The following is a 25,415-nucleotide window of genomic DNA, read 5'->3' as shown; positions in this document are numbered from 1 at the left end:
GCAATCTGCAAGGAATGCTCACACGTGTCTTCACTGGAAGTGTTTCTCCCCAGTCCTCAGGATGCAGGCGAGACTCGCTGGCCCCATTTTACAGATACAGAAACAGAGGCCCAGAGAGATGTGTGGGTCGCCCTGGCTGCAGAATGAGTGTTCAGAGTTTTTTTTTTTTTTTTTTAAGATTTTATTTGTTTATTCATGAGAGACACAAAGGCAGAGAGAGGCAGAGACACAGGCAGAGGGAGAAGCAGGCCCCATGCAGGGAGCCCGACGTGGGACTGGATCCTGGGTCTCCAGGATCACGCCCTGGGCTGAAGGCAGACGCTTAACCGCTGAGCCACCCGGGCTGCCCTGAGTGCTCAGAGTTTGCTCAAGAACCCAAGGCTCGGGCAGCCCGGGTGGCTTAGCGGTTTAGGGCCGCCTTCAGCCCAGGGCGTGATCCTGGAGACCCGGGATCGAGTCCCGCGTCAGGATCCCTGCATGGAGCCTCCTTCTCCCTCTGCCTGTGTCTGCTCCCCCCCACCCCGTGTCTCTCATGAATAAATAAATAAAATCTTTAAAAGAAAAAAAAGAACCCGAGGCTCTGGCCCCCCGCTTCGGCCAGCCTGTTGCCACCTACCCTGGCCTCCTGTAAAGACCAGAGGGATGTTCGCGGGCTTGATGCGTGTGATGGAAAGTGCCAATGGGCTCGGAGACACCCAAGGTGCGTCTGAGCTTGTTGCTCCCTTTTCTGAACTGACTCGACCCTCCGGGTTTCAGTTTCCTTATCTGTAAAAGGGGGTAATAATAGTAACCACCCATCAGGGTTGGCGTGCGAAGGAACACGACGGTCACACATGAACTACTTGGCACCCGGTGGGCAGAAAGCACTCAGTAAATGACAGTGGCTGTTTTATCACGGGCCCCGGCAGTGACACCGTGTCGCCCTGCAGCCCTGCCTTGTCCTGGCTCCTCACTGGCTGCCCAGAGATCGAATGAGAAGGCAGATGGCAAAGGTGCACCATGTGGGGATGTCTCTCTGCTGTCATACGAACGACCACGCAAGCCCTGGCTGTCTGACGTGAGGCTTCTCGTTTTCTGCCTCCTTTGGACAGAAGGGAGCTAAAAACGTCCAACATCCCAGACGCACGGTCCAAACTTCTGCTTTCTTGGAAGGGAAAGCACCGAGGCCCACAGAGGAGCGGGGACGTGCCCAAGGTCACACAGCGAGGCAGGGTGGAGACCGACCTCGAGTTCTTCCCACTGGGCCTTGGGGTTCCCCCGTCCCCCCTCCCCTAAAGAGGACAGGCCAGGAGAAGCCTAGAAATTGTTGCCACATGTTTAAGGGCAAGACCAGGACGTGAAAGTCACATCTCAGCAGGGGCAGAAGGGAAAGAGGAATATGACGTGTCATGAGTCCAGAGGACGATGGTTCTCCCAAGGCCATCTTCACCAGTGGTGGAGCCGTGGCACACAGTCGCCGGATGAAGGGGCGAAGGCATGGAGGGCCTGGGCCTGTCCTTCCCCTCCTGGAGCCTGGGCCCAGCTCTTACCTCGGCTCTTCAGAGGGACACGGTCAGACAAGGCAGGTCTGAGAATGAGGTGAGGAAGACGAGAGCACTTCCCAGGGGGCACCGGGGGTGGTCACTAGGGCTCTGTGTTCTGCATGGATCGGGACACCCAGCTCAAAGTGGTTTAAACAATCAGGGGAATTAACTAACACTAACGACTAATGAAATAACGAATCGTGTATCAAAGAGATGGACCTTCAGGTATGAGCCGATCCAGCAGCTCAAGTGATCTTACCACAACGATGATTTAAAACTAGTCCACAGGATCCCTGGTGGCTCAGCGGTTTGGTGCCTGCCTTTGGCCCAGGGCGTGATCCTGGAGTCCAGGGATCGAGTCCCACGTCAGGCTCTCTGCATGGGGCCTGCTTCTCCCTCTGCCTGTGCCTCTGCCTCTTTCTCTCTCTCCATGTCTCTCATGAATAAATAAATAAAATCTTAAAAAAAATAAAATAAAACTAGTCCACAGGATCCCTGGGTGGCGCAGTGGTTTGGTTTAGCACCTGCCTTCGGCCCAGGACCTGATCCTGGAGTCCCGGGATCAAGTCCCATGTCCGGCTCCCTACATGGAGCCTGCTTCTCCCTCTGCCCGTGTCTCTGCCTCTCTCTTTCTTTTTCATGAATAAATAAATAAAAATCTTTAAAAAAATAAATAAATAAATAAAACTAGTCCACAGGGACGCCTGAGTTGAGCGGCTGCCTTCAGCTCAGGTCGGGATCCTGGGGTCCTGGGATCAAATCCCACATCGGGTTCCCTGCAGGGAGCCTGCTTTCCCTCTGCCTGTGTCTCTGCCTCTTTCTCTGTGTCTCTCATCAATCAATAAATAAAATATTTTTTTAAAAAATAAAACTAGTCCAGATTCTTTCCCACTTCCTTCAAAGGAAGGTCCTTCACGACCCCTGGGCATGAGATTGAGTCCTGCATCGTGCTCTGTGCTCTGCAGGGGGTCTGCTTAAGATTCTCTCTCTCTCTCCCCCTGCCCTCCCCACCCAATAAATAAATAAATCTTAAAAAGGAAAAAAAGGAAGCCTAATTATCCTCCCCTTGAACTGTGGATTGGTCTTAGTCACAAGGGCTTAGAAAAGAAAGTAGAAATGACGGGACACAACTTCAGAGACTAGACCATGGAAGGCACTGCTGGTTCCTTCCCTCTTTCTTCCCCATCACTCTGGTGGAAGCCTTCTGCCATGGAGACGCCCCCTTGGTGAGGAACAGAGGCCTCCTGCCTGTAGCCAGGTGTGCGCCATCCTGGAAGTGGAGCCCCTGGCCCATCAGGTGACTTCAGGTGAGTGCAGCCCTAAGCAACATCTCCCTATAAACCCATGAGAGCCTGAGCCAGAACCACTCTCCCAGGCCTCTGCTAAGTCGACCCTCAACCATGTGAAATAGCGCTTGGGTCTTAAGCTGTTATGTTTGGAGTGATTTGTTCCACAACTGGAGGTAACTAATAAAGTCCTGGCCTGGCTTCCATTTCTCTGGGAAGTCTCTGGGCTCCGCCTTCCTCTGCATGTTGGCCTCATCCTCAAAAGGAACCCTCTTTCGGCATGAAGAGCTGCCTCTAGATCCCACATCCCCTCCACGTGTTGTCTGGGGACATTCTCTCCCCTGCAAGCTCTGCTGCTTCTCCTGACACACCACTGGCTCTGACTGAAGAAGTGTCTGTTGTGAGTGGGGAGTGGGAGGATGTGTGGCTTGGCCTAAGCCGCCTGAGCCCACCCTGGAGCTGGAGGCGCCACCACCCTCACCCCATCAGATGGGATTCCAATAGAGCCAAATATGGCTCTGATGGTGGGAGAGATGGGGAACCGATGCTGGGAAGCTGCATAATAGCAGTGACATCAAGGTAGTGGGGGGGGGCATGCTCAGGAACAGGAAATTCCCCACAGGCCCAGAGCATCCTCCAGGGTATGGTGATAACATGGCTTAGAAGTTAAAAAAAAAAAAAAAAGTTAAGGTGTGGGGGATCCCTGGGTGGCTCAGGGGTTTGGCACCTGCCTTTGGCCCAGGGCGTGATCCTGGAGTCCTGGGATCGAGTCCCAAGTCGGGCTCCTGGGATGGAGCCTGCTTCTCCCTCCTCCTGTGTCTCTGCCTCTCTGTCTCTCTATCATGAATAAATAAATAAAATTTATTAAAAAAAAAAAAGTTAAGGTGTGGGCTCCGCAGTCAGGATCCAAATCCTGGTTCTACTGCTCACCAGCTTGGGTGATCTTTCTGTGCTTCAGTTCTTTCATCTATAAAATGGGGTTACGAAGCCCAGGAACACAGATGGAAGAATGAAATGAGGTGCAGTAAAGGTTCGATATGTAAGTCCTATTTTTAATCCACAATATTCACGGGGCAACTCACTGCTGCTCAACTGTCTCTTGCCCTAGCTAGGCCAAGAGGCACCCAAAGGAAGAAACTGTGGTCGTGTGTCTGTCTTGGTAACCCCAGTGCTTGGCACACAGGTGGTACGTGTATGCGGAGCCGAGCAGAGTCATTTGGAAGAGGGAGTAAATGTTCTTTGTGGCTCCAAGGGACAGAGCAAAGCCCAAGGCCAGTGTTGTGGAAATTTTAGGAATCAGAACACAATTTGCTCTAAAGGAGAACTTTCACATAGTAAGAGTAGAGCCACTTATAGGAGTAAATGGAAAATAAATGAATTATTTGTTGTTGAAGACTTGCTATGTGCCAAGTCCTGTCTCCTTGAATCCTCGAAACATTGGGGTAAATACCATCATTAGCCCCATTTCACAGGTGAGGGAACTGATGCACAGAACAACTGAGCGCGTTCACTAACTCGTTCACCAAATGAGGGCCTTGCCTGCACCAGGCCCTGGGGATTCAGCCGTCAACAAAGTAGACAGGGGCTGGAGCCAGCGGGGCCTTGACACCCCAGCCGGGGAGTCGTCAGAGCCCAAGTGCATGACCCTTACATGGATTCCTTCCAGAAGAGGATCCTTACAAAGTGGTGAGTTTCCAGCCACCCAAGGTGTGCAAGAAACTGGAGCGAGCTGGGGGCTGGCTGTGAAGGAATTCCAGTTTGGCACGTCCTGGAGCCAGGGGACTGCGAGGGCTCCGCGACTGTCAAGCTCCGGAACCCCCGCAGGGAGCCTCTGAGCAGAAAGGGATGGGGTGGGGGGGTAGGAAAGAGGAAAAGCGGAGCAGGAGGGTTCACTGTCAGGGCGTCAGCCCCCGCTGCAGGCACCCAAGGCCGGAGCGCCACCTAGTGGAGGAGTCTGAGAACACCGCTGACGCCGGAGAGCGTTAGGGCCCAAGGAAGGAGCTGGAAGCAGGTGGAGAGGCTTATACTGATGGATGAGCCCGTCGCTAGGAGCCCTTTCCTCAGCGTTGCGGGCCTTTCTGTGCATAATACTGCATGGAAGGTGAGACGTACACGTTGTAAGACAGAATGAAAGACCTCTTCTTCTCCTCCACATTGTAAATCCCCTGAAACGGGATGCAGCCTAACAGGTGGCAGCGCATCTTCCGATTGCCAGCAGCCCAGATTTGATGAAACATGGTCCTAACTCCCACTGGTGGAGCCGTCCTGATGTGCCACGCACAAGCCAAGCCCTTCACATGATGGCCTTCTAGAATCCATGCCTAAGTTCTAGAAGAGGAAACGGAGGCTGAGGGAAGTGAAGTTACCTGCTTGGGCTCACAGTAGGTCTATAGTTGAGAACTGGCTGCACAACACTATCTTGTCCACTGACCCATTGCCCTGATGTTCTGTCCCCAGTCATATGGCTTTATCACCACTGATGGCCCCTCTGTTCCCATCCCCCCTTCACCACCAGATGTGTGAGATCCACTGGGGTAAGGACTGGGTGTTCACTGTTAATCCTCTCCCAAGCCCTAGGAGAGGCGTACCATTGCTACCAGTACACCTACAGAGCTAAAGTTCAGTGGAGACATCTAAAAATGGTAGATGGTCTACCATTTGGTCTACTTCTTACCCATTTTATTTTCTTATTTTTTTAATTTATTTTTTAATGAGAGATACAGAGAGAGGCAGAGACACAGGCAGAGGGAGAAGCAAACTCCATGCAGGGAGCCTGACGTGGGACTCAATCCTGGGACTCCAGGACTTCAGCTGGGCTGAAGGCAGGTGCTAAACCGCTGAGCCACCGGGGCTGCCCTTACCTAGTCATTTTAAAAGGGAGAACTGTAGCTGTGTTTTGCTCTTGGCATGGAGTGATTTATCTAATTTCCAAATGTCTTGGTTTTAGAAAACATATAAACTGTATTCTCCAATGTTAGTTCACAATATGCCCAATGGATAAAAGAATATAAATAAAGCATTACGTATGTATGTCATGACCCTGATATATAAAATCGTAAGCAGGTAAGAAGAAAACCTGGTTTGTTCCATATATTAGCGGGGAGCTGAGTGAGTTTGGGTATAGTCGGGTAGAGAACTTGACCTGAGACAGGTGGCTTTGGTTATATTTGGATGGTGGGATTGCCAATTTTTTTTCTATATATTTTTGTCTCCCAAATTCTCTAAAAGTCAGCATGTATTTTCTTTATAACTGGAAAACATCATCTTAAAATATACATTCGTGAAGTCCAAAAAGGATTTGGACATTAGGAGGCAAAGAAAGGACATTCCAGGCAGAGAACAGCAAGAGAAAAACAACAGAATGGAAGTGGGGGGATCACAGGATGAGCCTTGACCCAGCCTTGAGCACCTGGCAGGTGCTCAACATATCCTGGCTGCTTGGGGAGATACCGCTGGTCTGGTTGGACTTCACCCTCCAGGTGGAGCCGAGACCAGTCAGACTCACCTCCCACTGGTCATGTTGGTTATGTAGACCAAAGCCTCCATGCTTAAAATACCAGAAGGGTCCCTGCCTGGTTGTGTCCTAGGGAGGTTCTTAAAAGAACAGATGTCAGACTCTTGGATCCCCAGAGGCCATTCCTGCTTATGTGCCTAGATGGGGTTTTTCCTTCCACGTTACCAATACCCGCTGAAAGCTACCCCCACCCACCCGCCCCCTCCTTGCTTGAGGCACCTGGCTAGTTTCACTGGGTCGGCTTCCTCTCACCGCAGCATAATGCAAGTTGGGAGACACTGACAGCCCCTGGCCGAGGCAGTGAGATGAAGTGGGAAAGTACCCGGGGGAGCATTATCCCCAGTGCATGGGACCTTGGGGAAGTCTGTTTGCCTTTGGACTTTTTCTGTAGACAAGGGCTAGGCGGATCGGTGGTTTTCACATGGTTTGGGTTGTGGATCCCTTTATTCAAACAGAACACAACAGGAAAAGCCCAGAGTTAAAAGAAAAAAAATATGTATCTGTATCTCTAGATGCTCACATCAAAGTGGAGTCGAGCCCTTAAAGGTTGATATTGATCGTCTCTCCTTCACGTCCAAGCCCAGCTACCCAACTACCTTCTTCTCACAGAGAAAATCTCCACTGTCACTCGCCTCACTTAAAAGTGCTACGGTTTAAAAACTGGTGGTGGGCCCAGATGATCTGTGAGGTAGTGGCTTTCCAGTTTGCGGCCCAGTACACAAACATACACATGCACGCATGGCCACAAACACACACACGTGTCCTAAAACAACACTTAACCTACTACAGTTCATACTCACATTACTATTTCATGTTTTCATTTTTTTCTTTGAAGATTTTATTTATTCGTAAGAGACTCAGAGAGAAAGAGAGAGCGAAAGGCAGAGACACAGGCAGAGGGAGAAGCAGGTTCCATGCAGGGAGCCCGACATGGGACTCAATCCCAGACCTGGGGATCACAACCTGAGCCGAAGGCAGACGCTCAACCGCTGAGCCACCCAGGCGTCCCCATTTTTTCCCCCTTTAATGCTGGCTGTGATCCAGTACATTTTACAATCCCTTATTGGCTCTCGGCCTGCAGTCTCCCCAAACACTTTCCTAAGGTCATTTACACCTGAAGAGTTTATGATTGTTCCATCTGGTTAGAGGAACCCACAGCCCTCTGCACATATGCTGCCACTCTTGGGAATATTGGGAACATGTCCGCTCCTCCTCCTGTCTGATACACCTGAAATAAAAGGGCATCTTGGCAAAAACCCTTTATGATATACTAGATAGATTTATTCAGAAAAATACCAGGTTTGGGGTGCCTGGGTGGCCAACTTCAGCTCGGGTCATGATCTCAGGGTCATGGGACCAAGCCCTGCATCAGGCTCTGTGCTCAGTGGGAAGTCTGCTTCAGGACTCTCTCCCTCTCCAATGTTCACATGCTCTCAAAGAGACAGATAACTGGGTTATCAGATGGTAGGAGGGATAATATATTAATTAGACTTGCATCTACCCCTTACTTTTAGTGGGACACAGTCTCCCTAATCTGATCTTTATAAAACAGGAACAAATTTTGTTTGGACACAGCCCTCCAGCTCCAACCCCTGCTGGCGGTATGAGAGCGCTACAAAGCACTTGACGAATGAGTTATTAGCTCTACCCTACAGACCCTGACAGGGTGTGGATTGAAACCTACAGAAATTTAGAAAAATTTTCATGCAGTTACAAATCAGCTTACAAGGGTACTGTGGTGTATCAGCAGATGAAGAGGTGGTCCACATCATTAGCCATCAGGGAAATGCAAATCAGACCATGAGATACCACTTCACACCCACCAGATGGGGTATATATAATCAAATGGCCCCGCTGAAACAAGGGCTGGTAAGGATGTGGAAAAATGGAACTGTCATGCACTGCTAGTGGGAATGGAAGATGGTGCAGCTGCTTTGGAATGGTCTGACACTTTCTTAAAAAATTAAGTTGCCGTTATGACCCAGCAATTCCACTCCTAGGTATATATATATATATATCCAAGAGAACACCTGTCTACAAAAACTTATATGCAAATATTCTATTCATATTAGCCTGAAAGTAGAACAGCCCAATGCCCAACCGATGCATGGATAAATGAAATGTGATATATCCATACAAAGGAGTATTATTGGGCAATTTAAAAAAATGAGGTACCATGTTTGAACCTTGAAACATTATGCTAGATCAAAGAAGCCAGATATGAAAGGCCACATCTTGTATGATTCCAGTGACCTGTCCAGAACAGATGGATCTATAGACAGGAAATAGTTGCCAAAGGGCTGGGGCTGAGGGGACTGTCAGAATAGGAAGGGACTACTAATGGGCATGGAGTTTCTTCTTGGGGCAATGAAAATGTTCTGGAATAGATGGTGGTAGTTGCACACTGTGTGGATGTATTAAGTACTACTGAGTTGCACACTTTAGGAAATTTTGAGTTAGATCTAAAAACCAAAAGGGAAGAAAATTCCATCAGATACGGCTGTGATCGCATCGGTTAAAAATCTTTTACAGACACATATGCTAAAATTAGCCATTACCAGAATGGATGCAAGTCACACAGCTGAGAAAATGGGAACCTCTCTTTGTGCTGTTATTGCATGCTACGTATCAACTAATACATTAGAAAAAAACCTTGAAGCCACTGAAGTAGATTGCATCATTATTTCCCTCATTCAGAAGAGGAAATGGCAGCACTTTGGCTCCAGTGTAACCTGACCAAGGTGACACAGAAGCTATGGTTAGAAACCCCAGTCTACACAATGCTCTGCCCCTCCAAGTTGTTGTTTATATGTTTATATCCCTAGTAGGTAAATACTCCTTGAGGGCAACAATCATTTTTTTCCTTTTCTTTCTTTTTAAGAGACACAGATCAGAGAGAGAATCCCAACCAGGCTCCACACCCAGTGGCCGCCTCGGGCCTCAATCCCATGACTCTAAGATCATGACCTGAACCAAAACCAAGAGTCAGATGCTCAACAGACTGAGCCTTCCAGGTGCCTCTCTTCATTTTCTTTACCTCAGACCCTACCTACTAGCACTTGGCAAATATAAAAACAAGTCAATTAAATTTAGTCATCTGTTCATCAAATACTTGCGCTTCTACTATGTACCAGGTGCTGACAACAGCTATGAACAAGAGCAAGTTCCTATGGAACAAAAATGTCTCCTTTGAGGTATCCACAATGGTTCTAAGAGAAGAGGAAGTTTGGGAAGACTGCCTGAGAAAAATCAAGTAAGGAAACAAGCCACAAGATCAGGAGGCAGGGTCTCTCTGGATGAGGGGACAGTGGGAACAAAGGTCCTGAATATCAATTTTGGTGGGTCAAAGGCAGAGCAAGGCAGCAGGTATGGCACGAGCAGATCGTAGGGTGATAATGAGGTTGCCAAAGCAGATTCAACCCTGCGCTGACCGGTCTCTTGGGCCATAGTAAGTAACTTGGTTTTTACTCTGAGGCGGAAAGCTATCGGAGGGCTTTAAGTGGTACCATCATCTGGCTTAGGGCATTGATCTGGCAAATGGAATGGCCTTGGTGTGCCTAAGTGTTGGGAAGCAGACAACACTACTGACAGTACTAACTCAATTTTGAGTAAATGAGGATTATAGAGACTGAAGTAAGACAGGGATTAAGATTATAGAGGATGGCATTTAAAAATTTATCTTTTGGATATGTTCAATTCAGTATCTTTTTTAGACATCCAAACAGAGTTATTGGGTAGGTGGCTGGATAGGGTCCAGGTCAGGGGTTAAGTTTAGACGGCTGAGCAACTTGACAAATCAACAAAATCATGACATTTAAAGTCGAGGGAGCAAGGGTTAAACGTAGGGAAAGCTACCAAGGGCAAATACAAACTCTTTTTATGTTTGAAAGGAGCCAGGGGGGAAAAAAAAATGAAAGGAGCCAGGAGACACAAAAGGACCAGCTAGAGAGAATTGGAAAACTAGTGTTGCATCTGGAAGGTAAACAAGTATCATCTCCTAGAACCCTCTCAAAGTGTTTCAACAAAGGAGTGATCCACTGAGCCAAATGCCAAATCCAGCCAAGGACCAGTCAAGTATAGATCAAGAACTGCTCCTGCAGATTAGCAGAACAGGAGCTACTGCTGTACTGTCAGGTGGAGGAGAGGAAGCACACTGCATAAACAGGATCAGTGAGCATGAATGAACGGCTGGCTAGATAAGTACAAGGGCCCGAGTGATGTTCACTGGTTCGTTCACCCTAGAAGCGGAAAGTCATCAACCACCATTTTAGAAACTGGATATTCTGTGCTTTTCTTGAATCACAGAATTATGCAATCAAAAGGAAGTCACGTGTAAGATCTTGAAGACTTGGTTGCAGCACACAGGTAAGGTGCTGTTACCAATCACAGACTACCTTAGTTCACTACAGAGCAGCTTCATTTAAGTTTTGCCGCCTTACAAATCATCCTAAAAACCCACCTGTAAAAAGAGCCCCTTCTATGTCCATGTCCTTCAGGTAAACACTGTCCCACTAAGTCTTCCTGTAGTTAAGATGTGTAGACATTTTCTTTTAGTTTCGACTACCAGAAATTAATCACATTAACTGCCCATGTGTCACTCAGCTTAGATCCACGGTGTCAAAAATTCCCTTCTAACTTCGTTATGTTGCTAGTTTACCTTCTACAAACCAACTCCAAGTTTCAAGTCACTTTGCTCTGCTAAATCTGAAGTGCAAAAATGACTCACTTGTCACTAAATACACAGACCCCAAGAGGGAGGTTGCTCCAGTCACTCCTTTGGCCTTTCTGCACTTCCTGGAATGTGCCAGGCTCCTTCTGCCTCTCCGGCTATACGCAGATACTACTCTGTTGGAGCGCCTCCCTGACTTTGCCCTGTCTAGCATAGGTGTTCCCATCTCACCACACACTTTGCCTTCACAGCACTTACTGCACTCATTACTAAAATAAAGACGGAAAAATAATTTCACCATTTATTTCCCTTGCCCAATCCTCAGTGTGCCAAAGGTGCCAAGGGGGTAAAAACATAGGCTTAACTAAGATTTCTATTTAAAAAAAAAAAGTGGGTTCCTGCAGTATTGAGACGGTTAAGTAAAAGTGAGTGGCCAACATTTTTAAATTTAGAAATTTATTCTGTTTAATCCACAAGCTTTATATAGCTTTAGTTTAAAAAAAAAAAAAACAAAAAAACAAAAACAGTGAAAACAAGACACTATTTCAAAGTCTGGGCCCTTCCAGCCTTCCAAATACGAGAGCTCTGAAAGTTGTATATACCAATTGGAAGAACAAGACAAAATTATGAATGGAGCCATGACATTTCATAAAACAAACTTTTATATAACTGAAGGATCCTTCCTGGGACTAGTTAATTGCCTTTACAAAAAAACACAACAGAATAGAATGAATTCCAGTGTTCCAAATCAACTTGTTACACATCAATATAAACCCACAGTGTCCTGGCAAACAACATGCTTTCATTTTCCATCTCGTCCTAGAGCTCGAATCCTGATTCATTTCAGCAGAGACTCCACAGGCAACAGGAAAGATTGTGGCATTAAAATATTCATTTATACTTTGTGGTAGTTCAACAGTGGTCTTATTTCTGGGCAAGCTTGCAAACCATACAAGGTTGAAAGCATCATAACTTAAATGGGTGCTAAGACTCAAATGAGAAAAAAATAAAGAAAAAAAATGACAAGAAAGGAAAACCTCTGGGAATAGCCAAGGCCTTTAAAGAAACCATAAAAATGCCAACAATATTGAAACCCCCTTTTTTAAAAAGAGGATTTTTTTTGGCTTAAAATATTTCACTCTAAATGAATTTATGTCAGCTGTCAATGAAAGAATGTCACTAATACACTGTGGACACCTTTTGCAATGTAAATCCATGCCCCTTTTTTTTTTTACATGGTGAACTTCAACCTAGCAATTATTACAACAAATGTTATAGTCTAAAGCTCAAACACATTTTAGCAATTTTGAAATTGAATTGCGTACAAACCAAATAAAATGTACATCGTGACACACATTCCCGCCTAAGACTGTGGGGACACTTGAGCCTTCCGCATCGACCTCAGCGCCTTTTCACGCAGGTGCTTCTCTAAGTCGTCGAGGTTGTCTTCAGGCTCACTCTCCGTCTCCTAAAACCAGACGGGTCACACTGGTGAGTCCTGACACACTGGCAGAGAGGTGCAGGGTGCAAGGGCAGAACCACATCATGGCAGTGACTGCACAACTCTAATACGCTAAAACCCCCTCAATCAGCTGCACAACTCTATGAATATACTAAAAACCCCTAAATCATATACTTTCTTTTTAAATTTCACTTTTATTTAAGTAATCTCTATACCCAACACAGGGCTTGAACTCACAACCCTGAAACCCTGAGATTAAGAGCTGTGTGCTCTACTGAGCCAGCCAGGCACCCTTGAGTGCCTTTTAATATGTGAATGGCACGTTAATTATATCTTAAGTTATTTTTTAAAAATATACAATAAGCATTTGGCAGCCATTCATATTCTTCTCCTTCGTCTTGGTAAATCAAGAATGAGGATAGATCAGAAGAGTTAGCTAACAGCTGAGTAGCCATTATTGTAAAAAAATTCTTTTCTCCTCAACAAGTTGACCAAGCGATCTGTAGAAGTCTAAGACACACACGTACCTTCTTAGGCTCAGGCTCTGCCTCCGGTTCCTCCTGTGCTGATGTGGTCGTGGGGGCCGCAGGGGCCGTGGGAGTGACAGCTGCTGCAGCGGCTGCTGCCATGGCCTTTTCCTTCTTGTGTTTTTTGTGCTTCTTGTGCTTCTTATCCTTTTTGTGTTTCTTGTCCTTCTTTTTCTTCTTTTTCTTTCCACCTCCTTCTGGGTCTGAGTTCTAGAAATCCAGAAAAATCCCAACAATAACATCAATTAGATTAAAATGTCCAACTAAACATTTTACTTTCTTAAGGGAGTAACTAAATGGACAAATCTCAGGAGTCCCCAAGGCTTTGGGGGAGAGGGAGCCCAAGGGCAATCCCTGCCAAGAAAAGTATGAAAACCACACTGCAAGTAAAGATGCTCTTCACAGATTTTAAGAGTCAGAATGGGGATGCCTGGGTGGCTCAGTGGTCGAGCGTCTGCCTTTGGCTCAGGGTGTGATGCTGGGATCTAGGATCAAGTCCCACATTGGGCTCCTTGCATGGAGCCTGCTTCTCCCTCTGCCTATGTCTCTGCCTCTCTCTCATAAATAAATAAAAGTCAAAAAAAAAAAAAAAGGTCAGAATGGACCCTGAAGGACCTTTCTGATCTCCCCCACATTAAAAAATTTCCCAACCATGAGAGGCCAGTCAGGTGTCCAGGATCCCAAGCTACCTCCAAATATAGGGAAAGCAACATGTGCAAAAGAGAAGTCTCTGAACTCAGCTAGACCTCAGGTGAATTCTGGCTCCTGAGCCTGTTCACCATTTGACCTCAGACAAATATTTTTCTAAGCTCCCTCTATAAACCTAAATGGGTACAGCAGTCCCCAATAAAGCTGTCGGGGTCTATCTGTAAACTGCCCACAATACTAGCCTAACAGGTGGCAGGCTTTTAGTAAGTACAGTTATTATTCTAAACACACACTCATGTGAATGCCCCATCTCCAGCCACTGTTACGGCTTCTCCTGGCTCTAGAATGGAAAGTGTTTGTTCCTTAATGCATAACCATTGACCGTTGAACAACATGGGGGATTAGAGGCAACAACTCTCCATGCAGCTGAAAACCTGTATGTAACAAGCCCTCAGTCTGTACATAGACCAGAAGCCTTATGGATAACATAAACAGTCACTGAACACATATTTTGTGCGTTATGTACATTTTATGCCATATTCTTACAATAAAATAAACTGCAGAAAAAAACATTAGGAAAAGTATAAGGGAAAAAAAAAAAGAAAAGTATAAGGAAGAAAAAAGACATTTACAGTGCTGTACTGTATTCACCAAAAACTTCCATGTGTAAGTGGCCCCGCTCAATGCTATTCAAGGGTCCAACTGTTAATGCCAAAATTATGCAAAGGGGAATTCTGCTGTAATTGAATTCCATCTGTAATTCTCAAATTTCACATTTCTAAGCAGTTACTTAAAATTCCTCAATCCATTCAATTACTTTGTAAAGTAATTCAGGCAACCCGACTGATGACATGGACATCTAACTACTGACTTCATTCAATAAAGAAACCTATTCAAGATCAGATTAATGATTCATAGAGGGGAAGATATAGTTTAAACTCCAATACTTTAATATCCCAATGACATTTAAACTTCACAAGTAAAAACAAGTGTTATTCTTATTTATGCAACTTTTTTTTTAATTAAAGATTTTATTTATTTATTCATGAGAGACACACACAGAGAGAGGCAGAGACACAGGCAGAGTTCTCCATGCCGGGAGCCCGATGTGGGACTCGATCCCTGGACTCTAGAAGCACACCCTGGGCCGAAGGCAGGCGCTCAACCGCTGAGCCACCCAGGTGTCCCTTATTTATGCAACTTGCCAGAGGTTAAGACTAAACCAGACAATACTGTACTTTCCACTTCAGCTAGTATTTTACAGGTTGCCAGGTTCATTTTTTGTAGAAATATATTATTTCTAAGATATTAGAAATAGAAAAAGGGCACTACACGTAAAGAAAAATTAAGATTACTCATCACTTCCCCTTCTCACATATAATCACTACGAACATTTGGTACTTCTTTTGTAATATTTTTTTCCTTCATAAACATGGAATCATACTAACACACATGATCTAATTTTGAAAGTTTTATTGATTTTGTGATCTTCAGTATCCAGTATGTCAAATGCTATAGAAACAACAAAAAATAATAAGCTATTTTCCCCTATATAATAGATTCATGGGTAACTCTTTTGTTATTCTAGATTTTCAATATAGCCCAATTTTAACCACCAAGATGACAGAATTTAAAAGTATCAGACATGATGTCAATTAGTGGGTGGGTGGAATATGAAGCATGGACTGTGGTGTAACCACCACCACTTAATTTCATACTTCCCTGAAGTCCAGCTGAACTACAGAAAATAATGCTGCCCTGCGTCGCAAAAAAGTAATAACTTTAACTTGTCTTTGCTTCCCAGTGACCACATACAATTATAAAGGGTGTCCAAAAAAGGGCAAACACATACCCTTGCCGGAGATGGGCTCGGTGTTGGGCTTTTAGCCTTTTTGACCGGTACCGCTGGTGACCAGTTGGTAGAGGGGGACTGAGACTGGACAGGGGATTGAGGTGCTGGGGGTTTTTTAGCTGCTGGCTCAGGAGATCCTGAGACAGATCGAGAGGACGAAACCCTCCTTACAGACTGAGGGCTTGGTGAGGCAGCCCTAGAAACAGAGGGAAAGAACAAAACATTTAGTATGCAAGAACAAAGGTCTTTCCTAAGAGAAAATAACCAACCACCATTATATAACCAAGTCACAAACTTTACATTTTACTATTAGTTTGCTAGCTGATTCTACTAACACACATATCAAATTTGTATGGTCTAAATCTCTTAGCAGTTTAAGCCCCATAATCCTCTGTCCATTCTGTTAACAATTTTTCCTAGATGAAATTAATAATGCCAGTTCCTTGTACTTAAGACAACTTTTACCAGTCTTACACAGACATCCAAGAAATGTTCTATGCATTATTTCAGTTTAGTTTTGGAAGCACATTCCCCTGATACCCCTAGGAACCAAATATGGAGTCCTATGGCATTTAGTTTGTCCCATGAGGAACTATCCTGAAAAGAGAAAATGGATCTGTGTATAGTACCTTTAAGCTGCCTTAAAAGCCTGTATTCCCAGCTTATTCTTTTCTGTAATTTCTCAGTAAAGGGGGGAAAAAAGCTTCCAAACATAAAGAGCTATGCAAGTTAGTGTTCCTAACCAAAAAAAGCATAAAATATTTTTACTTTTTTGTCTTTTTGGGTTCCGGAGTCCTGGAGACTCTCCTAATGGGCCTAGTACTTGGAGAAGGGGACTGCCTTCTTTGGGGTGATGATGATGCTCCTCTTCGAACAGGTGGAGGACTTGAGGAGGTCTGAGGAGCTCGAGGCCGTGGTGAGGGCGAATGCCTTTTGTTTGGTTGTGGTGACCGGGGCTCCCGGGTAGACCGGCTCGGGGAAGACCCTTTCCTATGCTTTGATGATAATGAAGGCGAACGTCTCTTGGTGACTGGGGAGCTTCTTTGTTTGGGAGGTGGAGAATGGGAGACCCGACGCTTTGGTGGTGGAGATGGTGATGCCCTTCGTTTAGGAGGGGGAGGGGGAGAAGCCGTTCTTCTCTTTGGAGGTGGAGAAGGAGAGTATCTCCTCTGTATTGGAGGAGAGTATCTTCTTGGGGACGGTGAGCGCCGGCGGGGGGGAGGAGAAGGAGTTCTAGGAAAAAAACACCATTAAGGTCCAAAAGAATAAGGCAACAGAATGCACAGAAACCTAACCAGCAGTTATGGCAACACTGTGTTAAGCACCAGGCAAAGACAGCGGAATTTTAACTGGAAATGCTATGCCTTTATCCTCATGTAAAGGAAAAGAAATCACTTAGTGGATTTGTTTATCCTAGATGACTAAGAAACAGGACATTCTGCATAATGGAGAAATCTGAAGTTTCCAGACTGAATTCTAGTTGTCAAAGGTCACTTAATATAATCCATATGGAACCAATTTAATGAGTTTTTTTGAGAAGAGAATCTTGCATAAACTGTGAACATCCATTATTATGTAAGAGCTAGGTGGCTACATTAGCAGGACTCTATTACAGGAAACTTAGGAAGTCTGTGCTTTAAAGAGCTCTCCTGGGGGCACCTGGGTGCTTAGTTGGTTAATAAGCATTCTGCCTTTAGCTCAGGTCATGATCTTGGGGTCTTGGATTGAGCCCAATGTGGGGCTCCCTGCTCAGTGGGGAGTCTGCTTCTCTCCTCTACCCCCACTCGTGCTCTCTCAAGTAAGAAAAATCTTTTTTTAAAAAAAGAGCTCTCCTATGTGGTGCTCTCTTGAACTGGCATTTGGACTATAAGTTCACTTGCAACATTTTAAAAGATCTATCTATACCTACCCCACCCTGCCAAGGAGAGACTTGGATTTTGTGTCTCAAAGAAAACCACTTTTCAGTGGAAGTCTATCTTCTAGGCAGAATGCATCCCGACAGAAGTCCAAGCTGACCTTCGATTTACTTAATGCTTGATTCTTGTGTAATCCTAATGTGCCTTTAGAAACTAGACCTGAATATGACATTCAGTTCCAACTGCCTAATTTGTTCCTGAAATGTTCAAACCTTGAGCTCAAAATATTTTACTGCCTAGAATCAGCTTTACAACAGGCTACTTTTTGGTCAATGTGGTAGTGTGGACCTCTATTTCCTCACCTGAAAAATGGGAATACCATCACCTACTGAGCAAGATCATCTAAAGGACTACAGATTAAGTATGTAGAGCACCAACAGCATATTGCTTAGTAATGTACTTGAACAATGTACAATCTTTTTCCCTTTTATTTTGAAATCACTTTTGATTTACAGAAGAGCTACAAAAATAGAAGAGATCTGCCACTTAACAGCTTCAATAGCCATTAACAAAAATCAAAACTATGAAATTAGCCACAGCACTAATTTAGTATTAACTAAAATACAAGCCTGGTTTTGCACTAATGTTTCTCTTCTGATCCACATTCCAAAAATCAGAATTATATTTAGTTATCATGTGTCCTTAGTTCCTGCCAATACATGACTATTCCTTTGTCTTTCAGGATTGTCATTTTTAAAGAGTACTAGTCAGTTACCTTGTAGAATAACCTTCAATTTGGGTTTGTCTGGTATTTCCTAAAAAATCAGACTGGGGTTCTGTATAATTGGTAAGAATACTATGGAGGTATCAAGAATTACATAATGCTAATATGTACTCTTGACTGTTAAATGATTCCTTAGTTAAGGAGGTATCTGCTGGAATTCTCCACTGTAAAGTTAGTATTTTTCCCTTTATAATCACTAAATAGAATGACTTCACCTTTTAATTTAACATCTTTGTTGACATGTGATTCACATACCATAAAATTTACCCATTTTAAAGTGTACATTTCAATGATTTTAAGTATTTTCAGTCACGTAACTATGATAACTCTCCCTATTCCCACCTGACCCTAGGCACTACTAATCTGCTTTTAACTTTTTGATTTAGGTGGTCTAACTTTACATATTAACAGAATCACATAATATGTGGTATTCTGTAAATGGCTGAACAATGCCACTCTAAGATATTCTAATCATAAAGAAAGTTGCTTCAATTAGTTCCAACTAGCACTTATCTGATAAAATACCTTCGTCGTGGTGGTGGCGTGGGAGACCTGCGCCTACGAGGAGGGGGGGCAGGAGAAGGGGAACGTCGCCTTCTGGTGGGTGGTGGGGAAGGACTCCTCCTCCGTCTACCACTAAATCACACACACACACACAAAAAATACAGGTGATTTGGAGTTAGTACCATTTATAAGTAAGTGATCCAGATGATATAGTTTCAATCATTTTTAACCCAAAGTGCAGCCAACTGTTCCTCTATCCCTTAGAACAATGTTTTTACAACTATCTTTCAAGACCATTAGTCAAGACTCTGGCTGAGAACCAGCATTTTAGAAAATCAGTATATTACTTTTGGGAAAGGCAAATTTTGTTTTGTTAAATTTTTGTTTCAGTATATAAATATGCAGAGTCTGGGTCATGAGATAGACATAGCATGACACAAGGTGAAACAAGTTTGAAAACACTGCCTATGGCATTGTTCTTTAACTGGAATGCACATCACAATTATCTAAGAAGCTTATCTGAGTTTGTTCACCAGGTCTGGACTATGGTCTAGCTGGTGTATGCTGAAAAGGCTCTCTAAGTGATTGATTCCTTATTAGGAAAAACTGCTTTAAAACTCATGTTCTAATGCAGAAATTTAAAATTTTAATGGTTACCAATGGCTTAAGGCCCTAAATCTGGGTGTCAACTGTTCCAAGTCCTCAATTTTTAAAAATGTTTCCGCTACTCAAGAGTTGCCTACTACTAACAAAAAACACTCTCTCAAAGACAAAAGATTAAAAGCTGGAACACTAAAGCTATCACTGGGAGCAACATGGTTGAAATATAGACAATCACAGATAAACCGTAATTCTGAGCTCTGTTACACACTTAACCAATACAAACACAAACATGAAAAATACAATTATATCAACTGGACTAACTCATAGCATCTCCAAAGGGATATATTAAAAATATACACCAAGCCAGTTTGCTACCTTTTGGCTAAGTTTGCATGTATAAAGTAATCACATACTATAATTTCTTGACCAGCACAGGATGGAGGGTTCCTATAAATCTGGAAATATTTTCTAAAGTTTACTAGTCTTGATTCCCCTTTAAAACTAAGGAGAGCTGTTACTAACAGAACAAAGAAAATTCTGAAATTTGCTATTTAACTTAATACTTATTTTCATTATTTAATTTTTTTTTCATTATTTAATTTTCAATTTCAAATTGTTTATGCCTTGTGGGGCCTAAGACATCACTTGTAATATATTTAAAATAGTAAACTACAAGAGGGAATCTATGAAGACAGATAAGCTTTGGACAAAATGAAATGTATTTGAACTACTAATTTAAGAAAATACAGGAAAACCCACTTTACTAGCAGGGTTAATCTCAGAATTATAAGATCTGGAGAGACAGCATAAGCACAGTATTGATTTAAGATTTCAAATAGGGAAAGATATTTGGGTTTTGACTTAAAAAGAAAAAAAAGAGAAAGTTTATAGGTGCAAACTTAGAGGATTAAGTGATATAAAGTATAACTCCCAATGTTATCAGTAAATACAATCGCATAAGAAATATTACTGTTGATTATGTGGCTTCTCTTTAAAAATATTCTAATTTCCGTTTGCAAAACCAAATCAGAAATTCTCACTAAAAAACTGAACCGAGATTAGAATCTATTACAATACGCTAATGATCGGAGATATTTATGGTCTCATCTTCATTCGTAAGACCAAATGCTCAGAGCACCCAAAAAGTCCCTTCTAATAATGACCTTCAATGTGCTGTTTCTATGTGAGCAAATGATCAAAAAGAATATATAAAACCATAACCAACTAGCATCAACTTAAGGAACTTCCAGAAAAATGGGATAATCACTTAAAACTGGAGTCTTGATACCACATGGCTCTATGATCTGAAGCCTACAGAATTTCTACCTGAACTGAGAGGGTACACATTTCAAGGGTTAAAACAAAAAGCTAATTTCTTTGAGATCAATCTATTTCAATGTTTCTATATGTGCTTAAAAAAAAAAAGTGACATAAAACCAAGTTCAATATTTTCTAAGAGGTCATAACTATATTATTCAAAATTCTGAATGCTTAATATATTTCATCTGCTTAATCTAACAACAAGCTAAGCATTTTCTAGTTACTCTGAATAATAACGCCAAGCTAAGCTTTCAACTATGTGTAGAAATTGAGTAGTAAAGTTCCCTATCAAATTGTGTGAGAACCAGTTGCAGTAAGTCTCAATATGTGATATTGTGATATAGCCCTCAAGTATGCAGAAAAGGCAAGTTTTATCAGAAGGAGCCAGCTTGCTAACTCTGCAGTGAGCTCTCAGAACAACCACTTTGCTACCCCTGATGGTAATGAAGACAAGAAGTTACAGATGTGACAACTATCTTTTTTGTGTGTTACTATTTCCTTTTTACACTATGATTAACATACCTTTTATCCTTTAAGTTAGAGTGTTCGATACCCAAAGACAAGTGTCTCAAAACATGAAAAATATTATAAATAGAATACTGAAGCACAATTCCAGTAATTCTTTCTTCATCTATAAATCCTAGATACCTGATACAAATTCCTACTTCATTAAAACTGGAAGCCTTTTTAAAGAGGATAAACAAAACCATCCTGGAGCAGGGTAGTGAACATCAGTGTTGATTTCCCTGTTGAGGAATCACTTTCCAAAAAGAAAAGTAGTTCCATAATGGGGGAAAAGGGGGTCTCATCACTAACCTGATTTTGTAAACCAACTTTTTAGCTGCTATATTAGCAGCTAAACTAGGGGTTACTATAGTGGGAAACAGAATACCTCAGCATCTGAATTTATTTTTTCTTAAAGGTTTTTATTTTTTATTGTTAAATATTCCACAACAAATACACAACTTTGCTCCACCATGAACACTGCTGACTAGTTCCAAACAATCTTTCCAAAAGAACTCTAAGTGAGACTACCTAAGACAGCTTCAAAAAGTGAGCTATAAAGAGGACAATGTGATAGTTTCAGGAAGGATACTCAAATTTAGCAGCAGCTGAGAACCCCCAAAAGCAGAAGACTAACAAAGACAGTATAAGGGTATAATGCCAACAGCATAGGTATGGGATCAAGCTTTTTCACTTTATACCCTAGGAAACTCATTTTACTACTTCTGGGCCTCTGTTTTCTCACTTATGAGATAGGCCTAAATTAGAGATTTCTATTTATGATTAAGCTCTGAAATGTTACAGTTTTATAGTCACAAAGACACTCGATCAAAAAGGTTCAATGAAGATCTGCAGCCTACCTTCCTATTATAGAGAACACTGAAGAGGGCCAGATCCTCACATTCATCTTTTTAAAAGACTTTCCCAAAAGCCAGCACTAATTTCCTCCCCACTAAGTAAAGGAGCTATTAATATCGTATCTCTTGGAAAATATCCAGGTACTGTAACTGCACGAAAATCTAAGCTCAAATGGTACTCTAAAATGAACACTGCGTAGAAGTCTATCGTTCATTTGATGTGCAAAGAAACACAACCACCTGAAATGGGGGAACTTCTCCACAGTCATCCCCACCATATACCTAGGGATAGGAGCAGGTTACCTAAACAGCATATCCCATCCCTAAACTCTGACATGTAGCCTCATGTACAAAATAGTGGCTAACCAACCTTTTAGTCACTGGCGATTGCCATCGCTTTCCCATTTGCATCCTGAGAGCAGTGGAGAAAAACAAAGGTCAAGAATTCCATTCACCAAATTTACTTTAATGGAGTTAAGCATTACTAATGGGGGTATATTTCTGTTTTAAATGTTCAAAGATGTGCAGAAGTTAATGCTATAGTTTCACTGATCTAGTCATGCAGACAAGACATGGTGGTATAAAACTAACCAAGATCTCATTAATAGTGATAACCACCAAATAAAGCCAAAAAAATGTCCCCACCCCACTCCCAAATCTGACCATCTCTTTCTGTGAATCCCTGACATGAAGGAGTTAACCAATTTTTAAAATAAATCTGTAGCCCACCCCTTAAATTAGAAGCTTCCTCAAGACTACAGAACACCAGTGTAGACTACTAAAAAGACATTACCGAGGTGAAGTCTCTTTCTGGCGCTTTCGAGGTGATGGAGAGGCACTCCGGGAAGGGGAATGTCTCCGCCGCCTGCCTACCTCACCATTCTTCACATGGGACCTCTTGGGTCGCTCATCTTCTGAGGAAGAAGAGGAGCCAGAATCTATAATTACACAACAAACAAAAAATTAAATTATGTCTGTGCTTAAGAGTCTACCCACATTTTCTCAATCTAAGCAGATGGGAATGTTTAAGTTAGCAAGTCCACTTATGAAAGCAAGCAAGTATACAAGCAAGCAGTTCTAAACAAATGTTATTATCAATATATGGGCAATGACTTAAAAGTCGACCATAAATATACATCATTATTATATAATTTATATAAGTCACTCCATGGCACATTCCAACAAAACATAAATGTCCTTTAAGAAGCTAGCGATTTTCCAAATAACTAAGCTTAAAAATCATCTCAAGCAATTACTTGATGCTTGTTACTCTAAGCACTTTTAAAACTGCTGAAAGTCCTATTAAGGTCTGAATAACTTCTTTCCACATTCCTAGCATTTATCACACAAACAAAAAAATTTATGTGACAAGCTTTTCCTACAGGCCTGGTAGCAAATGTCTGGGACTGCGAAAACAAAACAAAACACAAAACAAAAAACCAAAAGAGCAAAAACAAAAACACGAAAACCCCCCAAACCTTCAACTGTTTCTATATGGTTTCCTTAACCCAAAATAATTGTTCCCAAATATCAAAACTTATACTTAAAAATAAAGTCCTGGGGCATCTGTGTGGCTCAGCTGGTTAAGCATCTGACTCTTGATTTCAGCTCAAGTCATTATCTCAGAGTCTTGAGATTGAGTCCCATGTCAGGCTCTGTGTTGGGCATGGAGCCTGCTTAAGATTCTCTCCCCCTCTGCCTCTGCCCCTCCCCTCATGTGCTCCTTTCTCTCTCCCTAAAAAAAGAAAACAAAACAAAGTCCCAAGTACCAAAACCACTCAAAACCTATATGCTTTTTTAAGCCTTTCTATGATTAACTTCATTTTTAAAGAGCTGCAAAAGCTCTACGGCTTTTCATGCACTTAATGCCACTGAGTGCTTTGGTATCTGTTTTATAAATGAACAGTAAAGCTAGCATACCTAGACTCAGTCACAAATATCCACAGAGCCAATTAATTATTGTTTAAATAATAAATATTATTTACTTTACTATTTCACAAATATACTTACAAAGTACACAAAAACAACCTACATGCCCAAGTAGGTGACTGGCTCAATAAATTATATAATTATAATATTAGACAATATAGCAATATTAATTATTACAGTAGAGCCAATAAGTTTTGGCTATTTAAAAAATTAGATCTAAGAACAGGAAAGCTATCTAGATATATATATATATATATTAAGCTAAAAAAGGAGACAAAAACCATCTAAATTTTGAGCTTATGCAGTTTTGGAGTTTTTTTTTGGGGGGGGGGTTTGGCAGCCTTTTTAAAACCATAGATCCCTATACATAGCACAGAAAATTTCTGAAGAAAAGCTTTTGGGAATAAGACTAGGGATTGGGAAAAGAATTAGATTTTTCCAAATTTAATACCCCTGTTCTGTTTTACTGTCATACTGTAAAGATCTACTATGTTTATAACAATTTAAAAGAAAGTTAAGAAAGGACTTAAAAACAAAAACCAAAAGTAGGAACTTCCTCCCTTTGAACAGATTTCTATGCAGGCATATATTTTTCCTAAGTACACTCACTACATGGATGGAGATTTGTATCTGAAGTTATTTTTCATTAGGAAATATAGGTAGGAAACAGCTGAATCCATGTCCATACCAGATGAAGATTGCTGGTTCTGTCGTCTGTATTGACGTCTCTGCTGCACAGAATCTGCTGCAGCCATTTTGCCACCTTTATCTTCTTCTGAAAGATGGATGCATTTAGAAAGCCTTTCTTTAGTTGTGCATACAGAAAATGTAACACACTTGAATTGGAAAATGGTCTCTTAAGCCTTTCTCTCACTGGATCAAGCAATACAACTATAGACATATTTTTTTCTTACAAAAAAAGAGCTTAAAAATGCCAAATTTTTAAATGTTGATTTTAACTATGTTCACCAAATGTAATCAAAATTTATTTACTATAGGTCAGGCTAAGCACTAGGGACTTTATAAGCATTATCCCAGTTAATCATAAAAAATCTACAGGACAATACTTGTTATCTGCATTTCAGATGAAAAGTGAGGCTCAGATAAATTAAATAATTAAAAAAGCAGTTAAGTAAGGAAGCTGGGGATTCAAACCTTCACTTCAGAGTCATACCTCTTAACCACTAAGTCATATCCTATAATTAATCTTTAACCAGAGGGGGTGAGGAAATGTGCAAAAAAATCTTAACCAAAAAAAAAAAAAAAAAGCACAAAAACTTACCCGATTCAGATAACTCTACTTTTCTAGGCTTAGGTGCTGGTGAAGGGGACTCTCTTTTCTCAGTACCTTTATGTTTTGTCACTAAAAATAATAATAAGAAAAAAAAAAAAACTTACATACAAGGGAAAGCAAAAAAAACAAAAAACAAAAAAAGCCACACGAGACACTCACTTCTTAATGGTACAACAGTGTGACTTTCTTTAAAGTACTGATAATTAAGTAATTCCATAATTAAGTAATGAATCAATAACTTAATAAATTAAATGTTTGATGAAAAACCTTAAAAGGTTCTATG

At 42.2% G+C, this 25,415-nt stretch overlaps 1 protein-coding gene across 16 annotated transcripts in view; it reads right to left on the bottom strand.

Annotated features, from left to right (window-relative positions):
• Positions 1-11,428: 11,428 nt before the first annotated feature.
• Positions 11,429-25,415, bottom strand: part of SRRM1 (serine and arginine repetitive matrix 1) — a 31,091-nt gene continuing 17,104 nt past the window's right edge. For 4 of the 16 annotated variants that reach the window (XM_055331664.1, XM_055331654.1, XM_055331656.1 and 1 more), the window contains exons 10-18: positions 25,121-25,201; positions 24,527-24,613; positions 22,703-22,847; positions 22,280-22,321; positions 18,647-18,757; positions 16,250-16,714; positions 15,482-15,677; positions 12,982-13,191; positions 11,429-12,460 (exon numbers count right to left, since the gene is read on the bottom strand). In XM_055331664.1, coding sequence (XP_055187639.1) covers positions 12,356-12,460; positions 12,982-13,191; positions 15,482-15,677; positions 16,250-16,714; positions 18,647-18,757; positions 22,280-22,321; positions 22,703-22,847; positions 24,527-24,613; positions 25,121-25,201 — 1,442 coding nt within the window. In that variant the 3' untranslated portion in view covers positions 11,429-12,355. The remainder of the gene's footprint in view (positions 12,461-12,981; positions 13,192-15,481; positions 15,678-16,249; positions 16,715-18,646; positions 18,758-22,279; positions 22,322-22,702; positions 22,848-24,526; positions 24,614-25,120; positions 25,202-25,415) is intronic. The other 12 variants (XM_055331668.1, XM_055331658.1, XM_055331660.1 and 9 more) reach the window with 4 other exon arrangements.

This window comes from Nyctereutes procyonoides, unplaced genomic scaffold (genome assembly GCF_905146905.1).
Source record: "Nyctereutes procyonoides isolate TBG_1078 unplaced genomic scaffold, NYPRO_anot_genome, whole genome shotgun sequence".
Classification (NCBI taxonomy): domain Eukaryota; kingdom Metazoa; phylum Chordata; class Mammalia; order Carnivora; family Canidae; genus Nyctereutes; species Nyctereutes procyonoides.
This window is presented reverse-complemented; position numbering and strand designations above follow the sequence as displayed.